This window comes from Carassius gibelio, chromosome B17 (assembly GCF_023724105.1).
Source record: "Carassius gibelio isolate Cgi1373 ecotype wild population from Czech Republic chromosome B17, carGib1.2-hapl.c, whole genome shotgun sequence".
Taxonomy (NCBI): domain Eukaryota; kingdom Metazoa; phylum Chordata; class Actinopteri; order Cypriniformes; family Cyprinidae; genus Carassius; species Carassius gibelio.
Genome location: NC_068412.1, coordinates 28,405,582 through 28,427,343, shown reverse-complemented (window position 1 = coordinate 28,427,343; position 21,762 = coordinate 28,405,582). Strand labels below are relative to the sequence as shown.

The following is a 21,762-nucleotide window of genomic DNA, read 5'->3' as shown; positions in this document are numbered from 1 at the left end:
ATTCTCAGGGAACATTTTTATTGTCTCTCTTTGAAAACGTATATTTTAAGGCGAATCCATCGTTTGTTTTTGTATGCACTGATCATTTTTGAGGTTTTGGGCTATTTGGCTTTTCATATCAAGTTGTTTCTGACTATTTGAAAGAAAACATCCAAAATTCACTTTTTGAAAGAGTTTATTTTAATAAACTATTGCTCTTTTATTATTTCTAGTACACCATTTTATTGCATGTATTGATTTACACAACATTTTATTCCTAAAAATGTGGTAAAAATTGTATAGGGTTCTGTCTGTTGACAGTAATTTGTGATTTACAGAGTGATAAAAAGAGAAATCTTATACAGTATATCAACAAAATCAAACAATTTTCAACTTCAACTTCATCCAGCTGTTCTAGAAATGTACACAAATTAGTGCAAACCTTTAATGATGAATTAATTAATGTGTTGGTGCATATTAAAATATAACGTTCCAGAAAACTTCTAATGCAAACCAGTTGTCTTAATCTACTGTGAATAATCAGCTGGTAAGTCATTTGAACTCTATGCACTTGTGGTGTCTTGAATTATAAAGTGCTGAAAGGTTAATTCTGCTTCTGTTATGGGTGGAAAGACCTTGCTTTCTTGTTATCTACTGTATGATTTTTACTTCCAAGCATCTGGAGAAAATGTGTAAGTGATAACAAGTGTCCTCACAAGCTGTCCCACTACATCACTCATAAGTGCCAGATTTATAGCCTGTAAACAAGATCAGAACAGATGACATGCACTAATTAGATCGTATCTCTTCCCATGATCCCTTGAGGAAGTCTTCCCAGGGCATACTGTGATATATAGCTGCTTTTGGAGCAGGTCTCAACGCTCTAATTGCACGGTTGCATGTAAATGACTGTGGTTTGTCAGCATGATATTCAGCATTCAGGACAAGCATGACCAAGCGTTTACTGTCCCAACAGTGCATTGAAATAAAGCGAGAATAAAACACTTTTGCATGAGATTTATCCAGTCTTGGGGTTTTCTGCAGACATGCACATAACAAATAAGCAACAACAAAAAAAAAAACTTATGCAAAGTGAAACTGAGGCAACAAGCAAAATAAATAAATAAATTATTGCACTTAAAAATTCTCACTTTTAAGTGCAATACATAAAAAAGTAAATAAATCACTGGAAAAGCACCTAATTGTTTATTTTTGTATTTATTATATATAATAAATAATAATAAATAATAATTTGTTAAAAAAATGAATAAAAAATGGTTATAGGTTCATATGTGTTATAGACAACAAATAACGTTTACTTAAAATGAAAGACATTAAAGTATTTTTGGACTCAGGGCAAAATTTATTTAAATATTTTTTTGGAAAACATATTCATATTTTTTCAAAACTTTTTCAAAACTAAACAAAAAAAAATAGTATTGGTATTGATATAAAATGTATTAACGTAAATACTAAATATGGGAAATATATTTCTTGGGATTTTTTTTGTTGTTGTTGTATATCTTGAAATATAAAAAAAAAAAAAAAATTGGCATATTGGAAAGGATACACAAAACCAAAAGAATCGAACCAAATAACTAATTATCCAAACAATTACACAATGTGAGGAGCATCTTCATGGCAATTTATGTTTTGTATAATAATTTAAGTAATTTTTTTTGTAGTATAGAACTGTTTAATCAATGCATTTACACGATAAAAAGTCTTAATACTGAAGCCCACATTGTAGAACAGAACAAAGTTTATTTATAGTGATAACGTTACTAATTGTAAGTTGTGAAGAGTGTAGATGTGTGTGTGAGTAACCCTTCATTACGCTGGAGATGTGCTGCTGCTGTGTGGAGCTTCAGGCTGCTGTAATTGTTCCTGTCAAAGTCCGTCTGCCAGCTACAAATGAGCTAACCAACTCAAATCGGGGTCATCTGGAAGCCATTTCTCGCCGTATTTTTTTCCCCTTCCCCGTCTCATTTTAATCTCCTCCTCCTCGTCCCAGGGGAGGTCGGGGCCGGTGACCGGGATCTGCGCACGCGAGGCCGGTGTGGCACGCAACTCATCCTCGCACGCAAGAAACCTCTGCAGAAGACATCAGAACACACCTATAGAGGAGTGAAGGAGATCACACGTAATCATCACTCCGCATGGGGATTCATTTCATCTGTGCTGGTGAAAATAAAACAAAATGCTCTTAATGAATGAAGTCTAGAATTAGATGCTCAATCTACTCCTGATATGGAAACATAGAAGGAGAAGATCAACAGATAGCTTAGAGAAAAACAGGCCCCATACAATCTTTGTAAGAACAATATGCTTCGAAACTTCTGCTGAAGAACAAATTGCTCTTCATGCCAAGAAAAAAAGGGAGGGAATGCTGTCTAATGTGCAAATATTTCAGAGAACTAGAGGCTAAATTCTGGCTGAAGTATTTTAAGACATGGCATGAAATATTTTGGCTAATCTTACCATTTAATTTGTGCTTACACAAACATTACATTCTGTACACATGAACATGTTCATGCTTTGATTGATTTATGATAATTAAAATAATATGATAATTATATCATTTATATTTTTAAATTAGATTTTTTTTTTTTATAATAAAATGTGATGCAATGAGAATAAATAATGGCAAAAAAAAATACATAGATGCATTCTTAATTGTCATGAAAAAAGTAAAGCTGAATTAAATTAAATTAAATTAAATTAAAAATCGCCTTCATTTTCTTTAAGTTTAATTAATTTTCTTAGTAAAAAAAAAAAAAATACTTAGATTTAATTTATTTTTGCTGCACGTTATAGTTTGAGCTGGCCACATCAGGCTATTCTGCATTAATGCTCTAATAAATGTGATGAATTCATTAATTTGTGTGCAATGCTGTATAGGCTGATATGTATGATAAATATGATCACGATGAAGTGTGAAAACATCTGTTTCTTCACATCTGTGTTCTGGTGTGTTTGATAACTCAACTCCACAGTTTCCATCCCCGCTCATCGGCTAAGTCACATTATTAACTATTAACAGATGGGAAATTGCTCATCATTGACATATCAAATTATAGTAACTGTTCGCACTTAAATGTCAGGCCACATCAAATCACTAATGCTCACACGATCAGTTCTGATTGGAGGAAATGCATGCCGCTCAGATCTGATTGGCTGATGGGATCTTAGACCAAAATGTTGAGCAGAGGTCAGAGTAAGAGGAGATTTGTGGTCTAATGTACCTGGCAAAAGCACAAGCATGCCGCTGTGAGACGCCTGTGCACTCGCGTTCCCTCAGGTGACTCGCTCTTGTTTTAGAACATACCACAATAATTCAATAACCTCACTGGATTGGGTTAAAGATAGCCTGTTTTGAGAAACCTTGTATATTCTTGTGATGGGATTTATGTAATAAAAACAAAATGTTCATGCACGCCATAAAAATATAAATCACGCAGAGCACAAAAGCAGCTTTATAGTTGCAAGATTAAACTAAATTTATAAAGTTAAAATAACCTATGCCTTTATAATCAATTTCTGTACTACTGTATATATAGCAATAACCTACTAACTCTATAGAAACTGCATAGCAACACCCTGGCAACAACCTGCTGCAGTAACACCCCAGCAAATGCATAGCAACACCCTGGCAACAACCTGCTGCAGTAACACCCTAGCAACTGTATAGCAACACCCAGGCAACAACCTACCATAGTAAAACACTAGAAACTGCATAGTAACACCCTGGCAACAACCTGCTGCAGTAATTCCCTAGCAACTGCATAGCAACACCTTAGCAACAACATGCTGCAGTAAAACACTAGAAACTGCATAGCAACACCCTAGCAACAACCTGCTGCAGTAACTCCCTAGAAACTGTATAGCAACACCCTGACAACAACCTACTGCAGTAACACCCTAGCAACTGCATAGCAACACCCTAGCAACAAACTGCTGCAGTAACACCCTAGAAACTGCATAGCAACAACCTGGCAACAACCTAGCATAGTAAAACATAAGAAACTGCATAGCAACACCCTGGCAACAACCTACTGCAGTAACACCCTAGCAACTGTATAGCAACACCCTAGCAACAACCTGCTGCAATAACTCCCTAGAAACTGCATAGCAACACCCTGGCAACAACCTGCTGCAGTAACTCCCTACAAACTGCATAGCAACACCCTAGCAACAACCTTCTGGAGTGAAACACTAGAAACTGCATAGCAACACCCTAGCAACAACCTGCTGCAGTAACACCTTAGTGACAGCATAGCAACACCCTGGCAACCACTAAAAAACACTGGCTGGTACTTTCTGCAAAAATTTGAAACTCTACCGTTTAAAGCATCCAAATTCTCTTGAGCTCAAGTGAATCAGCATCACGTCACCGCCGTTAATAGACTCCATCGAGCGCTAACATGGTCAAGATGGCACTGATGAGTCAGGCTCATAAAGCACTGGTTAGTGTCCTGCAGCGAGAGAGAGTGTGTTCATTTCCTCTCACTGAGTGTCAGTCGCTCGTTTGGGGTTCTGGATCACCACTGCGGTTTAATCTGCACTTGCGTTCCTACAGCTCGTTTCAGCTCCTCTTTTTTCCCTGAATACCGCTGGCTCCGTCGGACCCCCGGGCTTCCCTTCCCTCCTCCTCCCTCCCAGGGCCGTGCGTGACAGTAGCTCGCTGAAAAGTGGAAATGATTCTAGTAAACAGTGATTAGCTCCAGACCGGGATCTGCTCGTCCATCGTGAGACCTGCATCCACACGCTGGCGGCTGCCAAGTCCTCGACCTCCCCGACCCTCCGGGGTCACGGCCAGCCTTTCACAGCCAGGTTAAAGAGAATAATGGCAGGCAAGCACGACAGCCTCACGCAACACACACACACACACACACACACACACACACTGTAAAGCTGGCTCTGATTAGTGCGGATGCTGATGTGAGAGACCATATGTGAATCACGGGATTCCAGAGGACTCTCCCGAACGGAAAACGTGATGGGATTTTGGCAGCGCTGAGTTCTGATAGTAACACTGCAATCTGGGTCTACAAACACAGAGAGGTGTCTGAGTCATTAAAATAACATTTTACATTTTATGATATAATATAAATTATTACGGTGGATTAAATAAAATTACTTAAAAGGTTGTCACTGTGGTTTATGATGCAAATATTACAGTCAATCAAAATGTAACGCTTAAAAAAATAAACAAAAAACATATATATAGCATTTTTTTTTTTACTTTTTCAGATTTAAGAAGATCTTAATATTTAATTCTTATATAGGTTTTGTATGCATACAGAAAATATCACAAAATTGTAATAATCATTGATTTTTGGATGATGGTACATTCAAATAATACTGAAAAGCTTTGCAAATATTAAGTCAATCAGAATGTTTTGAGCTTTTAAAAAACATATATTAAAAAGTAATTTTACTTATTTGTATTGTTTATTTTAGATGATATAAAATATTTTTCTTTTATTATATATTTACTGCTTACACAGAGAATATTAACGAATACCACACAAACATTACAATATTGTTACATCAATTCATGATTTTTAATTATCTAATATAATGCATTTGGGTAAATTAAATGATTACTTAGAAACTTTTGTTGCTGTGGTTAACTTTGCAAATATTCTGAGCTTTAAAAAAAAAAACAATTCAAATGCAAAAATAACTATTTTCACCTATTTAAGAAGATAATGGATAATACTTATCTTCAAGTCGTAATAATAATTTTATTCCATAAATAAGTTTAACCGAAGTTAAAATGCATTATAGTATATGCATATTCCTTGTTATTCATAAGATTATAATGCATTATAAAGAGCATTTTAAGGCTAAATTAATGCATTAAAATACTTTTATAATGGATTAAACACACCACTTTATTTGATTAGGTGTACTGATTACGGAGTTCATTGACAGTTTAATGCTCATTAGTTCCTCCGCTCTATAGTCTTCCCTGAACAGTGCACAGTGAAATCTAATCTTGTTTCTGTGAAGATGTTTATTCTCTCCTAGGGAGCAAAAACATCGGGCTCCTAAATCCAAGTGGATTGGAACTGATTGTATTTGGCAGCTTCTCCTTCCTCTCTTCTCAGGGAAGGAGGCACATCTCATTTTAGTGGTGGTTTGAATCCAGGAAAGTGTACTATCAGCAAGAAATCAATGCTACTGTCTCTCTGACTCTAGAAACGCTGCAGCGCTGCAATTAAGGTCATTAGATCCCTGCAAAAATAAACTCCTCCTGGTGAGGAAACAAGGAACATTTATCTCCCGCCTGGCGCTCAGAAGAGAAACGTCTTGCATCAAGAACATTCAGTTCTATAGCTTAAAGTCTCGAGATTTCAGAGAACTTTCTTCTCAATGATGAAATAGATAACTGTAACTTGAAACATGTAACTTCCATTTAACGCTCATTTGATATTAACCGAGTCTGTACAAAAATAACAAACAGCAAAGGAAAAACAAAAGCAAATGTAGATACACGTGCACCAAAATAAAGTTACATCATAAAACATTTAAAGACAAATGAGCCTCTCAGGATATCCAATTTGATGTGTTTTCTTACAGAATAAAGTGTCTGTTTTGGTGCATTCTGAGAAGGGATCTGCTTTTGTGCACGTTATGAAGGCATGCTTGCAATTAAGCAATCTCTCAATGACTGCATACCCAAAAACACATGTGAAAATTTATCCTGAAATTGTGAGAGGAAAATAGCCGAGAGAGACCCTGGCGTGCTTTACGATGAGATCACAGACCCCAGAACATGATGCACCATCGACATGTGAACACAACATCAAATTATGCTCATAAAGATCATTTACGATCTTTATTGTTTCCCTGTGTTGTACAAATGTTGACATTTGTAATAAAAATCAATTGATGGTACTTAAAAATCAAATTTGTATTGACATAATAAATTAGGATTTTCTGCAAGGATATTAAATGCCTTATTATAATAATTTGTGATGGTGCAACAACAATCACCTTATCTTTTTACAACATGCATGAGGAAATTTCATTTATGTTATGATATATAACGCTATTCCATACTCACTATTCATTATATATATATATATATATATATATATATATATATATATATAAAATGCTACACCGAGGCTAAAGACATCAATTATGAAGGGACACGCACTATACAGGGATAGCATGGTTTCCAGTGTCTAGTCGTGTTGCATAACTCCATGCATGCATAGTTTTCCATTATTACTCGGGTTTATGTAAAGTGGGTCTGCAAAACAAAGCGTCTTTTTATTACGAAACATTCCCCAAGACAAAAGTCTGAAGTCTGGGATGCCGTCGATTATTGCATCAAGCTTAAAATAGCATTTTCGTAATCCTGTGCAAACCAGAGCAGAAATAACGATTGCAAGAGAAGTGCGTAAACGACTAAAGACGCGCGCGTCAAATAAAGAGTTCAGCTGCAACAGCATAAAACGATTAGTGCATCAGTCTGTTTGAGTTACAGACAGCAAGAGATTTGTACAATTAAGTTTTATGCATCTCCGCCACGATGATCAGAAATACCTCGCACAGAGCGCGTGGAAATAAAACAAAGGTGATTTACGCACTGTTTTCAGACGTGTCTCTGTGAACAGAGCCGGCTGCGCACTTGGCTCTCCAGTGTTCAGATGCAGGCAGACGTTCAGCTCTTCTGACTGAGTCTCTGCGGCTTCCACAAGGGGAGGAGTGAGACTATCATCGAGTCCTGCCCCCTGTGCTGCAAACATATATAAAAGACATGGATCCAACCAAGCATCTCAGAAAACCCAGTCAGCTTTACCTAGAGAATTCTAAATCAATGCATGCAGATTAAGTAAGAGTTTACATTAGTTAGTTTACATTAATTTTGCATGCAATAAAAACGAAGAAATAGATTAATTATTATTTTAAATGGATGCTTACGTTTCTCTCTATATATAGCATTGATCATGAACATTATTTGAGCGGAAAACAGAATCTCATCAGAAGAATAAAAGTGCATCAGAAGAATGGCTCTGACTGAAGCTGAGTTTGAGAGCAGCAGCATCATGAAGGAATGGAGCGGACAGGTTCAGCCGGCTTTGATAGCATCCTTCATCATCCTCTTCTTCCTGGAGGCCTGTCTTTGGGTCAGAAATCTCACGATCAAGAAAAGGCTTCCAGGCCCGTTCGCCTGGCCTTTAGTGGGCAACGCCATGCAGCTGGGACAAATGCCACACATCACCTTCTCCAAGCTGGCGAAGAAGTACGGAAACGTCTACCAGATCAGACTCGGGCGAAGCGACATTGTGGTTCTGAATGGAGACGCTGCTATACGCAAGGCGCTCATTGAACACAGCACTGAATTTGCCGGGAGGCCAAACTTTCTGTCTTTTCAGATGATCTCCGGCGGTCGGAGCATGGTGTTCAGCAGTTACAGCAAACAGTGGAAGGTGCATCGGAAAGTAGCTCAATCGACTTTAAGAGCATTCTCGTTAGCTAACACTCAAACTAAACACACATTCGAACAACACGTTGTTGGCGAAGCCATGGATCTGGTCCAGAAGTTTCTGAGGCTCGGCGCCGACGGACGACACTTCAATCCTTCGCACGAATTCACCGTCGCCGCCGCAAACGTCATCTGCGCGCTCTGCTTTGGGAAACGCTATGGCCACGACGATCCCGAGTTCAGGACTCTCCTGAAAAGAGTGGATAAGTTTGGCGAAACTGTTGGCGCTGGAAGCCTGGTGGATGTTATGCCTTGGCTGCAGTCGTTTCCCAATCCGGTCCGAAGCGTTTATCAAAACTTCAAGCTCCTTAATGAAGAGTTCTTCGCTTATGTGAAGGACAAAGTGATGCAGCATAGAGACACGTACGACCCTGCGGTCACCCGTGACATGAGCGATGCAATCATCGGCGTAATTGAGCACGGGAAAGAGAGCATGCTGACTAAAGACTTTGTTGAGTCTACGGTCACTGATTTAATCGGAGCAGGACAAGACACGGTGTCCACAGCCATGCAATGGATTCTTCTGCTTCTAGTCAAATACCCATCAATCCAAACCAAACTCCAAGAGCAGATTGATAAAGTAGTCGGTCGTGACAGACTCCCATCAATAGAAGACAAGAGCAACCTGACCTACCTGGACGCCTTCATCTACGAAACCATGCGCTACACCAGCTTCGTCCCCGTCACCATACCCCACTCCACCACCGCAGACGTCACCATCGAAGGTCTCCACATCCCCAAAGACACCGTGGTGTTCATCAACCAATGGTCCGTCAACCACGACCCTCAAAAGTGGCAGGATCCTCACGTCTTCAACCCGTCGAGATTCCTGGACGAGACCGGAGCTCTGGATAAAGACCTGACCAACAGCGTGATGATCTTCTCCACAGGTAAGAGACGATGCATCGGCGATCAGATCGCCAAAGTGGAGGTTTTTCTGTTCTCTGCCATCCTTTTGCACCAGTGTTCGTTTGACAGCAACCCGTCTCAGGATCTCTCCATGGACTGCTCGTATGGTTTAGCACTGAAGCCGCTCCATTACACAATCTCAGCGAAGCTCAGAGGAAAACTGTTTGGCTTGGTATCGCCGGCATGAGTATAAATAAATAACCAGCTTCTTATTGTGACTAAAGGCCAGCGGAGACTGAACATATTCCAATTGTATTCCACATAATGAGATTATTAAAGCTGCACTGAATGCTGTTTATTACTTGTATATTTAATATTTAAACACGTTTGCATTGATTCAATGATTTACTCACATCCATAGAAAATGTTGTCAGGTAACTGAAGAGATTCTTCAGCTCTTTACAGTAATGTTTTAATTGCTTCATGTTTATAAAACACCATCTATGCTTCAAAATAATGTAAGAAGGACTGCGATATGAAAACTTTACGGTCCACTGCTAAGCCATTATCACTGTAGACATATCAGTTATTATGTAATATTATGCAATTGTTTGTAGATCGTGTTGAGTCATGTTAATGTTTAGCAGCTGTTCTTTTACTTCCTATGAGCTCGCCTCAGATTGGCAACACAGTGCATTTAATTATGCTTGCATAAAACTGTATAACAATGTGATTATGTGCTTCAGGTATTTAAAGTATTAGGCATTTAAGCATTTACTTATACCCATTATACAGCGGTTTATATAAATTATATTCTTTTAAAATGCATATAAATTTGAGATTCGTAAAAAGGCTGCTTTGACTTGTTGAAAAAACAGTAGTTTTAGGGATATGCCAAAATTGCAATCAGTGTTTTGCTGAGACTGAATCATCCAATAAAGTCTTAAGCATCAGTTGGATGAACTATCAGCTTCCTCATGATGTCATTTTGGTCTCACATGCACAATTTCTCCCACATGCACGAAACAAATCTTCAAAATCAGTATAAAACCAGCAGTATAAATCAGAGCTACTATCTCAAGATGTTCTCCTATATCACACTGCATTTATTATAATAAATGTTTACACTGAATGTTTTGCAAGCTCTGTAACTGAAGTGCATGTATTCAGGAAAACAGCTTTTTTTTTTAAATATAATAGATTTTTTTTTTTAATGTTCAGGTGTTGTTTTAAATGTTTTCTTTTAACTATTGGAAAATAAGCTACACGTGGAATAAATAAAGTGATGTTTTACAACCTGTGAAGATGCAGTCAGTCTCTTTCTGTTTTGACCCTCAACATGATTAGCATTTTATAAGAGATACATGCACATATACACATACAAACACAATCAAATATTAAAATAAATCACATTAGGCTAAACCAGCTTGGCATCCAAATTTATCGTCTGAATGGCCTGCATCTGTCTTCACTTATATTGTCTCTCCGTATCCTTATTGTTAGTTTTACGGCCAATATTTCTGTTTGCATTCAGTTTCTGAGATATTTCTGTGAAGCCACATCTTTAAAGTCAAATTATCTTATTAAATTTATACAACAGTCATTATTCTAACTACAGCTCATGATAAATGCACGTTCATGGTACATATTTAACTCCATTGTTTGTATCTGTTCTTTGTCTGGCAGACTTTTCACGAGTTACAGACTGAATTCCTCAAGTGACTTGATTTCACTAGCATCCAGTTGGCATCACACTGTGGATTCCAAACAAAATGAAATCACAGCAATTAGAGCAGACTTACAGAGTTAGACAATGTATTCTGTAAAAAAGTAAAGCCAGTGCATTGTTATTTTTATGGTTCCATTCATCTTTATCAGACATTTCAGAACTTTGTGGTGAGACAAAAAAAAAGATTCTGTAGAAAGCAACAGCCATCATTAAATGAAGGCCCACGTCCATTTAGCCTAATATCTGATTTTCTTACCCTGCCATACGCACAGATACATTGGCACAAAAATGCATTTAAACAACTCATTGAAATTATATTTGAATGCATTATATAAACAATAAAAGCAAGCATCTATCTCTGCATTTCGAATGCTGCAGTGAGGAACGTCTCACTCATGCTCACATTTCCTCATCATGTTTGAAGTCTCATTGTGCATTCTCCTCAAGTTCACTCAGGTGTCTTCGCAAACAACTAAGATCCACTAACCACAAACAAATACAAGGCTGACTGCCTTCCAGATCAACACTGCATCTATTTACAGTTAACACTTTAATGCACATGCTCGTAATTCTCTAAAATGACACTCACTTTGGTATTTTACCAATACATCTAATACAAACTCGTCTAAAGCGCTATGCATCTGTAGATGGCTCAAGAACATGTTGGGAGTCCAATGTGTGTCCAGGCCTCTGCTCTCAGGCCGTAATGGGTGGAGAGTCAGAAAGAGTCGGGGGGAAAGAAAACGAACCTGTGGCCCAAACTCCTCCTACTCCAGAGATATATAACACAGTGTCAAGGCTGAAATCTGCATTCTTCTAATCTGGTCATCTCTGGACAGACACCGCAGCTCCGCAAACCCTGACCCGTCTTCCTGTAACCCCACAGCCGGAGAGGGCAGAAAACAGCAGGGTTCTCAAATTCTTTCTTTCTCAGCATTCATGATGGGGAGTTACTAAAACACTTGCAATTTATACAAAAACAAACCTTTAGAGCTTCAGAATACGATGGCAATTTCAGACACAGAATTCGGCATGGAGGGCAGTAGCATCCTTAAGGAATGGAGCGGACAAATCCAGCCAGCACTCATTGCATCTTTCATCTTCCTCTGCTGTCTGGAGGCTTGTTTCTGGGTCAGGAACCTCACTCTCAAAAAGAGGCTTCCAGGCCCGTTCGCATGGCCTTTAGTGGGCAACGCCATGCAGCTGGGACAAATGCCACACATCACCTTCTCCAAGCTGGCGAAGAAGTACGGAAACGTCTACCAGATCAGACTCGGGCGAAGCGACATTGTGGTTCTGAATGGAGACGCTGCTATACGCAAGGCACTCATTGAACACAGCACTGAATTTGCCGGGAGGCCAAACTTTCTGTCTTTTCAGATGATCTCCGGCGGTCGGAGCATGGTGTTCAGCAGTTACAGCAAACAGTGGAAGGTGCATCGGAAAGTAGCTCAATCCACTTTAAGAGCATTCTCGTTAGCTAACACTCAAACTAAACACACATTCGAACAACACGTTGTTGGCGAAGCCATGGATCTGGTCCAGAAGTTTCTGAGGCTCGGCGCCGACGGACGACACTTCAATCCTTCGCACGAATTCACCGTCGCCGCCGCAAACGTCATCTGCGCGCTCTGCTTTGGGAAACGCTATGGCCACGACGATCCCGAGTTTAGGACTCTTCTGAAAAGAGTGGATAAGTTTGGCGAAACTGTTGGCGCTGGAAGCCTGGTGGATGTTATGCCTTGGCTGCAGTCGTTTCCCAATCCGGTACGAAGCGTTTATCAAAACTTCAAGCTCCTTAATGAAGAGTTCTTCGCTTATGTGAAGGACAAAGTGATGCAGCATAGAGACACGTACGACCCTGCGGTCACCCGTGACATGAGCGATGCAATCATCGGCGTAATTGAGCACGGGAAAGAGAGCATGCTGACTAAAGACTTTGTTGAGTCTACGGTCACTGATTTAATCGGTGCAGGACAAGACACGGTGTCCACAGCCATGCAATGGATTCTTCTGCTTTTAGTCAAATACCCATCAATCCAAACCAAACTCCAAGAGCAGATTGATAAAGTAGTCGGTCGTGACAGACTCCCATCAATAGAAGACAAGAGCAACCTGACCTACCTGGACGCCTTCATCTACGAAACCATGCGCTACACCAGCTTCGTCCCCGTCACCATACCACACTCCACCACCGCAGACGTCACCATCGAAGGTCTCCACATCCCCAAAGACACCGTGGTGTTCATCAACCAATGGTCCGTCAACCACGACCCTCAAAAGTGGCAGGATCCTCACGTCTTCAACCCGTCGAGATTCCTGGACGAGACCGGAGCTCTGGATAAAGACCTGACCAACAGCGTGATGATCTTTTCTATCGGGAAGAGACGATGCATTGGCGATCAAATCGCCAAAGTGGAGGTTTTTCTGTTCTCTGCCATGTTAATCCACCAACTAACCTTTGAGAACGACCCATCACAGGACTTGAGTTTAAACTGCTCTTATGGGTTAACACTAAAGCCATTTGATTATAAAATCTCTGCCAAACCCAGAGGAAGCATATTTAATGAAGAATAAATGACTGTGTGTGCTTTCAAAACCCACTGTCTCTGATATATTACACTATGCAGAATAAGGTATGTACTTCATATTTAGCAACACTGAACTTCAGAGATAGTATATTAATATAGTTCACTATATACACGTGTAGATTAATGTATGACTAAATCGAAATGTTTTGTAATCAAGAGTAACTAAAGGAAAAGGGCCAAAAGGAATAAAAATGGTGTCAGCAAGTTTTTATATTATGCTTACATTTATTTTAAAATTTGCTACTTTCTAAAAAAAACTATTCTGAAAAAATTTCGTATATATATAAATGAACTTCGTCATTAAAAGAGCAATTGCTTTTAATAAATAAATAAAGGAAAAGCAAGATAAATGTCTAAATTCCTTTTTTTTCTACAAGTTTTCAAAACCCTGTCATTTTTAAAAAGTTGATGTTGAAAAATGATACATGAATGTGACTTAAAACTGTTTTTATTGATGTAAATAAAATGCATTGTCGACTACAACAGTGTGTATTTCATTAAATTAAATATTTATATTCATGCTCACTAAGTTGCTCCAAATACAGTCACGCTTTGCTGGCCACATCTGCTGGTTTTCTGTACAAAAACACACGCATATTAATGAAACGCTGTTTGTCGGTCATGTAAATTAGAGGTCTAAATGTATTTACTAATTTACTTTTCCGTAGCACCTTTTCACACACACGCATAAAAACGTGCAAAGCTGCTTTGCGGCCCACATCAGACTTTGCAGAGTCTCAGAGGGAGTCTTACATTTACACTGGTTAATTCATAGCAGACACACGCTGCTTTCCTCTCTCGCTTCCTGTCATGACACCGCAGCGCTCTGGAGGGGGGCCAGGGTGTTATGGGCCACGCAGGGTAGCCACAGTACATGCCCTTGATTTACTGCGAACCACACACGCAAACGCACACTCACGAGACATGTCTTTCTGATAAATCTCCCCAATGAAAAACATTGAAAAACGGTCGTTCTCCAGGATGCCCCCATCGTTGGCCTCAAGATTCGCTGAGAGTTCGGCTTCGAAAAAAAAAAACACAAATTGTACCATCAGATGTTTTCACCTCTGTTTTGACCTCACACACAGATGAGTGACTCTCACGGAAGGGTCATATTTCAACTCAAAATAAAGAGGAACATTGTTTTGCATTGATAGATGCAACCAGACAACTGGTGATTGTTCTCTTTCAATACAGAAAAAGACTTCGCATTACAATACTTTCGGTTTAAACCAGAACAACGGATAAAGTTTTGAGGTGAAACATGAGCTGTGCACGATTGACAAGTTTCATAAGAATCACTTTATGCAAACACGCAGCAGATGATATGAAGCTAACAATTGTGTTGTTTTGGACAGAAATGCACAAAAAAAAACAAAAATGAAAACATTGATGGCTGCGTTTCAAACCATCAATCAGAGAAAACATCCTCCCTCCGCATCTGGTCTTTACATGCTCACATGCTCTGCAAATGGACATCTGAACTAACGAAACCCGTATTATATAAATCTATCATATCCAAATTATTATAATTGCTACTGCATGTAATATTTAAAGCATACTTGCATTATTTATTGCACTTGCAGAGCCGAGCATCATAATAAAAGCTCAAATAGAATATACACAGACTGTTTCTCAAACTTTATGGTTAGAAAGCTCTAGAAAAAGTAATGTGTAAAACATGTTCTTATGGTGTGAACAGTATCAAGTCAGTTTGATATCAACTAGGAATACAGTTAATTGAATTCTGTGAAATTCTCACTTGTTTTTTTGTGCAAACATTTGTTTTTCTTCAACTAAGGGACTTAAAGCAACCAGTAAGAAACCATATCGTATTCAAGGTTTAAAGATGACATACTTATGACTTACAGTTTCATTTTATCAGCATTTAATCTGTTCTGCTAATTGATAGATCATTTTAAGCCGTTATTATGAATGTTAAAAGTAGCCTACAATTTTCCAAATTACCCTTTGATTAAGCTGTAAAGTTTGCCAAAAGCTCAGCATATTTAGATGATTTATGTCACATACTCATGTGTAACTTCGCTTAAGAACAATAAAATATAAATGAAGAAAACTATACAAAAACACCTAGTGCGTAAGCTTTGTTCATTATTTTATTATACTAGAAACATGAAATGTTCCCCCACATCCAATATATTCTGACCAATATCTCGTATATAAACATCTCGTCTTAATTAAAATTTCTGAACTTGTGAGCTGGAACATCCTAAGACGACTTTAAGGCAGCATATGACAAGCTTGGAAAAGCTATCTTTGGTAGCGCGAAGCAATGCCAGTCATGCAAACGCTTGCCAAAAACAGCGGGAACTCTGTGCCAAAACCCAGTGACTCAACACTTCTGTTCTGAGAAATATCACACATCCGTGTTTCCCTAAATCACTCCTCCGCTTAACAGATGATGAGGCAATTCCCACGGGAAGTGGCTTTTTCGGCCAATGAGTCCGACAGCTTAATAGATTGATGTGCAATAGTATGCAATTACTTGGAGCTGCAGGAGGCAGATAAAGCAACTTTCTGGGAATCATCTACATTTTAGAGTTTTCCCTGATTTAGAAAGCCAAAATACACACTTAAACTGATTTAAACCAGAGCAGAGATGGTGTAAGACATAGGTGACTTCTGGAAAATGTGTGAACATTACATTTGTGCTTGTTAAGTCAATCAAAACTAGAGTGCACGGTGTTGTGATCATTGTTTTTGCAAGATCTCACCGGGAAATATTCACATTCTAAAAACTAACTTTTTAGTCAGTGTTGTGGGTCATTTAGTTACTGATCTTTCAAGTAACCAGTAAAGTGATGCAATACTTTATATTTGCCTAGAAACTTGTTCATCTCAATTGCACAAAAACTGATTAAAAACAAACAAGTAAGCCCTGCCCAAGTTTTCAAAAAGGACAATTACAATTAGTTACTTTTTTGGGAAGTAACACAACATTGTAATGCATTACTTTTAACTTTCCACAACAATGTACATTTTTCAACTAGTTGAAAATTTAATGGGGCACCAATGAACCCTGCCTAAAAATCCAAATCCAATTGATGGCAGTGCAAAAACAGTGACTGAAGGCCGTGTCTCTAATCTTAATGTTTGCAAGAATGTAGTTTAAATGTTTTTCCGTGTCATGAAGGAGCAGGAGCTCATAAATGCACAAACACGCACTCATAAACAAACATACAGGCATGAAAAGTGTCCGTTCACACGCATCTCTTACCTGTAGGCCCTCGAGCAAACAGGGTTTATGTGAAAGAGAGACTGAAGACCAATAACAGTCACAGACGGACTGAGTTCTTCATACAGCTTAACAGTGAAATTCCCCAGACTACAAACAAATCAACTGCACATTGCTTCAAAAATCTCTCATTGGCTTTACAACATTACAGCTAAAGCCATTTCTGCAATTACAAACATATATGACTCAGTCCAGAATATGTCCATCAACCAACTAGTCAATTAGTGGGTTTGTTCTGGTGGTTCTGATCATGTACTTTTATGCATATCTGTATTAAGCCCTCTCAGATAGTTAGACCAGTTGGTTCAAGACCCCAAAAAATTGCATATCTGGACAGAAGGAAAATGTTGAATGCAAATATAATGAGTTATCATGATGCATTCATTATTTTTGCTCATCTGCTCAATGTATAGTATCGTAATACCAAATGAATGCAAAGTTTGACCGATGCCCAGGTAACAAATTTAGTTATGAACATGTTTAGAACTTTGTTTAGAAATGTTTCTAAAATGTTGAAACATCCAGTTTACTTGAAGTGTTTATAACATTATTTAAAAAGGTTAAAAAAAAACTTTCTTACACTCTTCTAACTTTTTTCACCCCAAATCTAACTTTATTTGAAAGGTATATTCTAAAAACAGTAAAATGTCCATGTTTCGCCAAATACTCCCAATGGAAAGTCTAAAGCTAAAGCCTGTTCAAAAAGTCAGATAAATGTTTCAAGAAGGCACCATGTCCTAATTAGCATATTCATGACATTACAGCATCATATTTGCATGTTGTCCAGTTTGCTTCTCTCCTATTCTCAGAGCTCACAAGCTGTATTTCAAGAGAGCCAAATTCCCAATAGAGCTTTATCATTTACATATTTTTCCATTTCTGGTGTCAGAAAATAAAACAAGTGATCCTGAAATATGCCCCATGAAGACTACATGACTGCTTTTGTAAGTCTCTTTGATTAAAAACATCTCACAAATCACCATTTACTCACATAAGTTTAAAGACAACAATCCAAAAAGTCACTGGGTGCTGTTTTAAAGAAAAGAAGTCACTAAAAAGGTCTAAAACTTTGCAAAAAAGGTGTCTACCAAAAATGGCTGCCAAATGCATGACCATGAAAATTCAAGGGACATATAAAAAATTAAATAAATAAACATGCTAGACTTATAATTTCACCATTTTGGGGCCAATGTGGTTAATAAACTTCAATGTTTGATCATTATTTTTGTACAAGAAATAATTGGTGTCCAGTGCACTGTAAAATCTGGGCCCTAAAGCAAAAGCACTCAAGAAGCACTCTGCATGAGAAAGTGAGAGAAAATTAGTTGTAGCCAACTTTGCTCAAACTCACACGCTACTCACAGTAACTGGAATAACCAGGCAATGGGATTCCATTACCACAGCAATTCAAAGCTTTCCATTCATGAGAAGCACACACACACACACTCAGTAAACAAGAACACAACTCTCCAAGCACATAAGGGATGTTCTTCAGACTCGGGCCGTTCCTGGAATCGTGGTTAAGCTCATCTGGAAAAGTAATATGCGGATGATAGCTTGATTCACATGGAACATAAAATAATTTCTCTCCACAGTATTACATCAGCAAGTGACAAACAAGAAAGCACACCAAGAAAATCTGACTGGGAGTAGGAAACATGGAGATGGGAAATCACCGGAATTGTCTCAGGACTGACATCAATATTCAACGATCAATCCCACCTCATAAAATAAAAACGAGAATGTATTTTATTACAGTTATGATGTGTGTGTGTTCAGGACCATGGATTCATTCTGGCCCATGCAGTCCGAACCTGTAGATATATCTTTATTTTTTGCATTTGCATCAAAGTCAGCCAAAGTTTTTATTGAACATGCAAAGGTTTATTTTTATACGTTTCTTTGCAGGTGCAGATTTCATGTGGGCCTGAACATAACTCTTAAATTAAAAGAAAATATGACGTTGCACACTTGTAGACTTTCAAGCAATAAATTTAAGAAACTGTTGACACTTTCTTACCATCATAAATGCCACATTCACTGTGATTTATCTTTTTTCGGCCTCTTATGCTAGCAATTATGTTTTCTTTTGTTTTCCTTGACCCATTTGTCTTTACAGCATCTTTGAAGATTTGCCTCTATCTTCAAAATAAGCAATTAAGCTGCTTTTGATGTGGCTTTTTTGGCAAACATGAATTCCCCAACTTTTTGTCAGCCGCATCCCTCTCAAATATTCTCTTAAAGAAAATATTTTCTTACATTTAATTCAAGACTCTCTGATGTTGGTTAATGGTCAGATGACTTGCAGATAATCACATAAAATATAAAAAAAAATTGTAAGTATTTTATTTTGATTGTTTTTATTTATTGTATTTATTTTTATATTATTTTTACTAATTGTAAGGAAATTAATATAATAACATTATTTAAATGTGATGTTTATAATTTGAGCATAAATGTCTATGTATAAATTTACACTCACTTATTTACTCCTATAAAGGGTTTTATTTACAAACGGTTTATATTTAATTCAGATTCTATATATAAATCATAAGAGTGACCACATTGTTCAAGGATTATTTAAGTCACAGTAATAACTGACTGTGACTCTTGGAGAGATTAAATGAAGAGGCATTATGAGGCTATTTGTTTAAAAATTAAACAATTTATTTGAAAAAAAAAGAAAAATGCATGAATTATATCAACTGTGCAATATATCTCATGCGACACATACAGTGGCAGGACTCAACCCGTTACAGAGAGGCCCAGGAAATTTGTGAAAGGTTGCAGAAGATCCATAGATCCCAAACGGAGGAGGGGATAGTAAAGAATAACAGCGTGAGGATGAAGGGTGTTTAAGGGAATGACCTGACAAACACAATGTTTCAGAGACATGGTTTACACAGCCTGAAAACATCACATCTGACACAGACAGTCATTTCACTCCTTTTTCACTTATTTCAACCGTTTCAAATAGCTCTGTTCATTTAGACTGCACAGGACAGGCAAAGCTTCATATTTACCAAAAATTTTTAAAAAAAAATAAATTATTGTGATTTGAACAGTAAAAGACTGCTATAGCAAAAAACTGTTAATTGGTTAATAGAAAGTTTCCATTCTATACGCGGTGAATAAATAATACAATTTAAAATACTGTTAAAAATATGGTTTTTCAAAGTGAAAAAGAAAGTCATTGTATAATTTAAAGTGAAAAAATGTAAATTGAAACTCCCAGAATTCACTTCATGACACTTCACATTTTGCTGTTCTTTTTTTTAATCAGTTGTTTACATTATGGTTTTATCTTACATCTAATGTTGTTAAGTTAATGTTATTGCATTATTTCAGTATTATGAGTCATCATTATGGGGGTTAGTGTTTGCATGAATTACACTGTCCACGTTGGATATAAGTATGGATATAAGTATTGCCCTCCTCAGCTCGTAGAAAAGCTGTTTGTGATGAGCTTTGGTTAATCAAGTGACTTTATCATCACTATCCGTTTTTTGTGGTCATCAGTGCATTGCAATGTTTAAAATGGATATTAGTACTAGAATATTGATTTTTTAATATAACATCAGTTAATGAAATAATTATTAATTTAAAAGCTGCTTTACAGACAATTAAAGTTTCTATATTATATTTAGTAAAAGCTTATCAGTGGTGACTATCTCAAGTTGATGTCCATATGGCAGAAATGTATATTAAAAATCATGCAGTTAGTTCAAGTCATGTAATCAAACAGACAGTGAACACTATTAACAACTATTAACAGATTATATTGCAATCAAACTTTTTTGTGGAAGTCCTAGTTACATAAGTCTTTTGTGATATAAACCATACCTAGCTAATAGGGAACATTCTCACAACATTTTCTAATGATTTTTATAACTGTTAGGACAAAATGCACTAAAAGTAATGTTCTCAGAATGTTCTTATAACGTTATCAGAATGTCTATCATATATTAGTTATTATGTTGAGAGAACATTCTGAAATCAACATTTTCGGGGAAATTATTATGATTTTGTTCTTACTTGATAGTCATTCTAAGAAATATTTTTGTAATCTTTGAATAACATTGTAATCACGTCAAGAAAACTGGAATTTTTTAAAGTTCTTATAATATGGTCTTTTAAAAAGTTATATTTTGGGAAAAAATAAATTTTGTAGAACATTGAAACGTTTTTGTAACCTTTAAACAACATTCTACTCACTGAAAGAAAACTTGACATTTATTGTATATTAAAAATAAATAATCAAACAACATTATAATTTGGGTGAAAATAAACTTAATAGAAATGTTGCAAAAAATGTTTTTGTAACCTTTAAATAACATTATAATCACGACAAGAAAACTGGACTTTTGTAAGTCATTTTGGATAAAAGCGTCTGCTAAATGATTAAATGTCAAGATTTTAGAAACATTTTAAAACAATGTTCCCACAACATATTTACAACCTAAATCTGTTACCTGGGCTTTTAATCATCGGAGAATTAAGCAAAATTCATTGGACATAGAATTATGCTCATCAGTTTCACTCAGCATATAAAGATTATTTAACGTGTACATGTTATGACTTGAACATACATGTAACTTGATGTTTTCACCATATGGACAGGTAATATTGAATATTTAGAAAGCTGCAGCGTTTCAAAAGTTACAGAGAAAGTTCAGATGAAGCCCAAACAGCTTAATCTACTCATTTTGGAATGTGATGTGAAGTTAATTACAAAGCTACTGTCATTACTCTAACGGACGACTGGTGTTAAGAGAATGTTTAGCTTTTAGAAATGTGGAGTGATATTTCACTTGAAGAACCTGCCAGCTGAGGGAAACGTGATATCTGGCAG

General features: G+C 37.2%; 2 protein-coding genes across 2 annotated transcripts; both read left to right on the top strand.

Moving 5' to 3' along the window:
- The first annotated feature begins 7,778 nt into the window (after window positions 1-7,778).
- Window positions 7,779-10,518, top strand: LOC127976190 (cytochrome P450 1B1). The gene has a single exon (XM_052580447.1). It carries the CDS (start codon window positions 8,007-8,009, stop codon window positions 9,579-9,581), a length of 1,575 nt encoding a protein of 524 aa, XP_052436407.1. The 5' UTR covers window positions 7,779-8,006; the 3' UTR covers window positions 9,582-10,518.
- A 1,354-nt stretch (window positions 10,519-11,872) lies between these two features.
- LOC127976191 (cytochrome P450 1B1-like) lies at window positions 11,873-14,137 on the top strand. The gene has a single exon (XM_052580448.1). It carries the CDS (start codon window positions 12,069-12,071, stop codon window positions 13,638-13,640), a length of 1,572 nt encoding a protein of 523 aa, XP_052436408.1. The 5' UTR covers window positions 11,873-12,068; the 3' UTR covers window positions 13,641-14,137.
- Window positions 14,138-21,762: the final 7,625 nt, after the last annotated feature.

What these genes read in the sequence shown, in the direction of transcription:
- LOC127976190 (XM_052580447.1), top strand. Translation starts at nt 8,007, where the DNA reads ATGGCTCTGACTGAAGCTGAGTTTGAGAGCAGCAGCATCATGAAGGAA.
- LOC127976191 (XM_052580448.1), top strand. Translation starts at nt 12,069, where the DNA reads ATGGCAATTTCAGACACAGAATTCGGCATGGAGGGCAGTAGCATCCTT.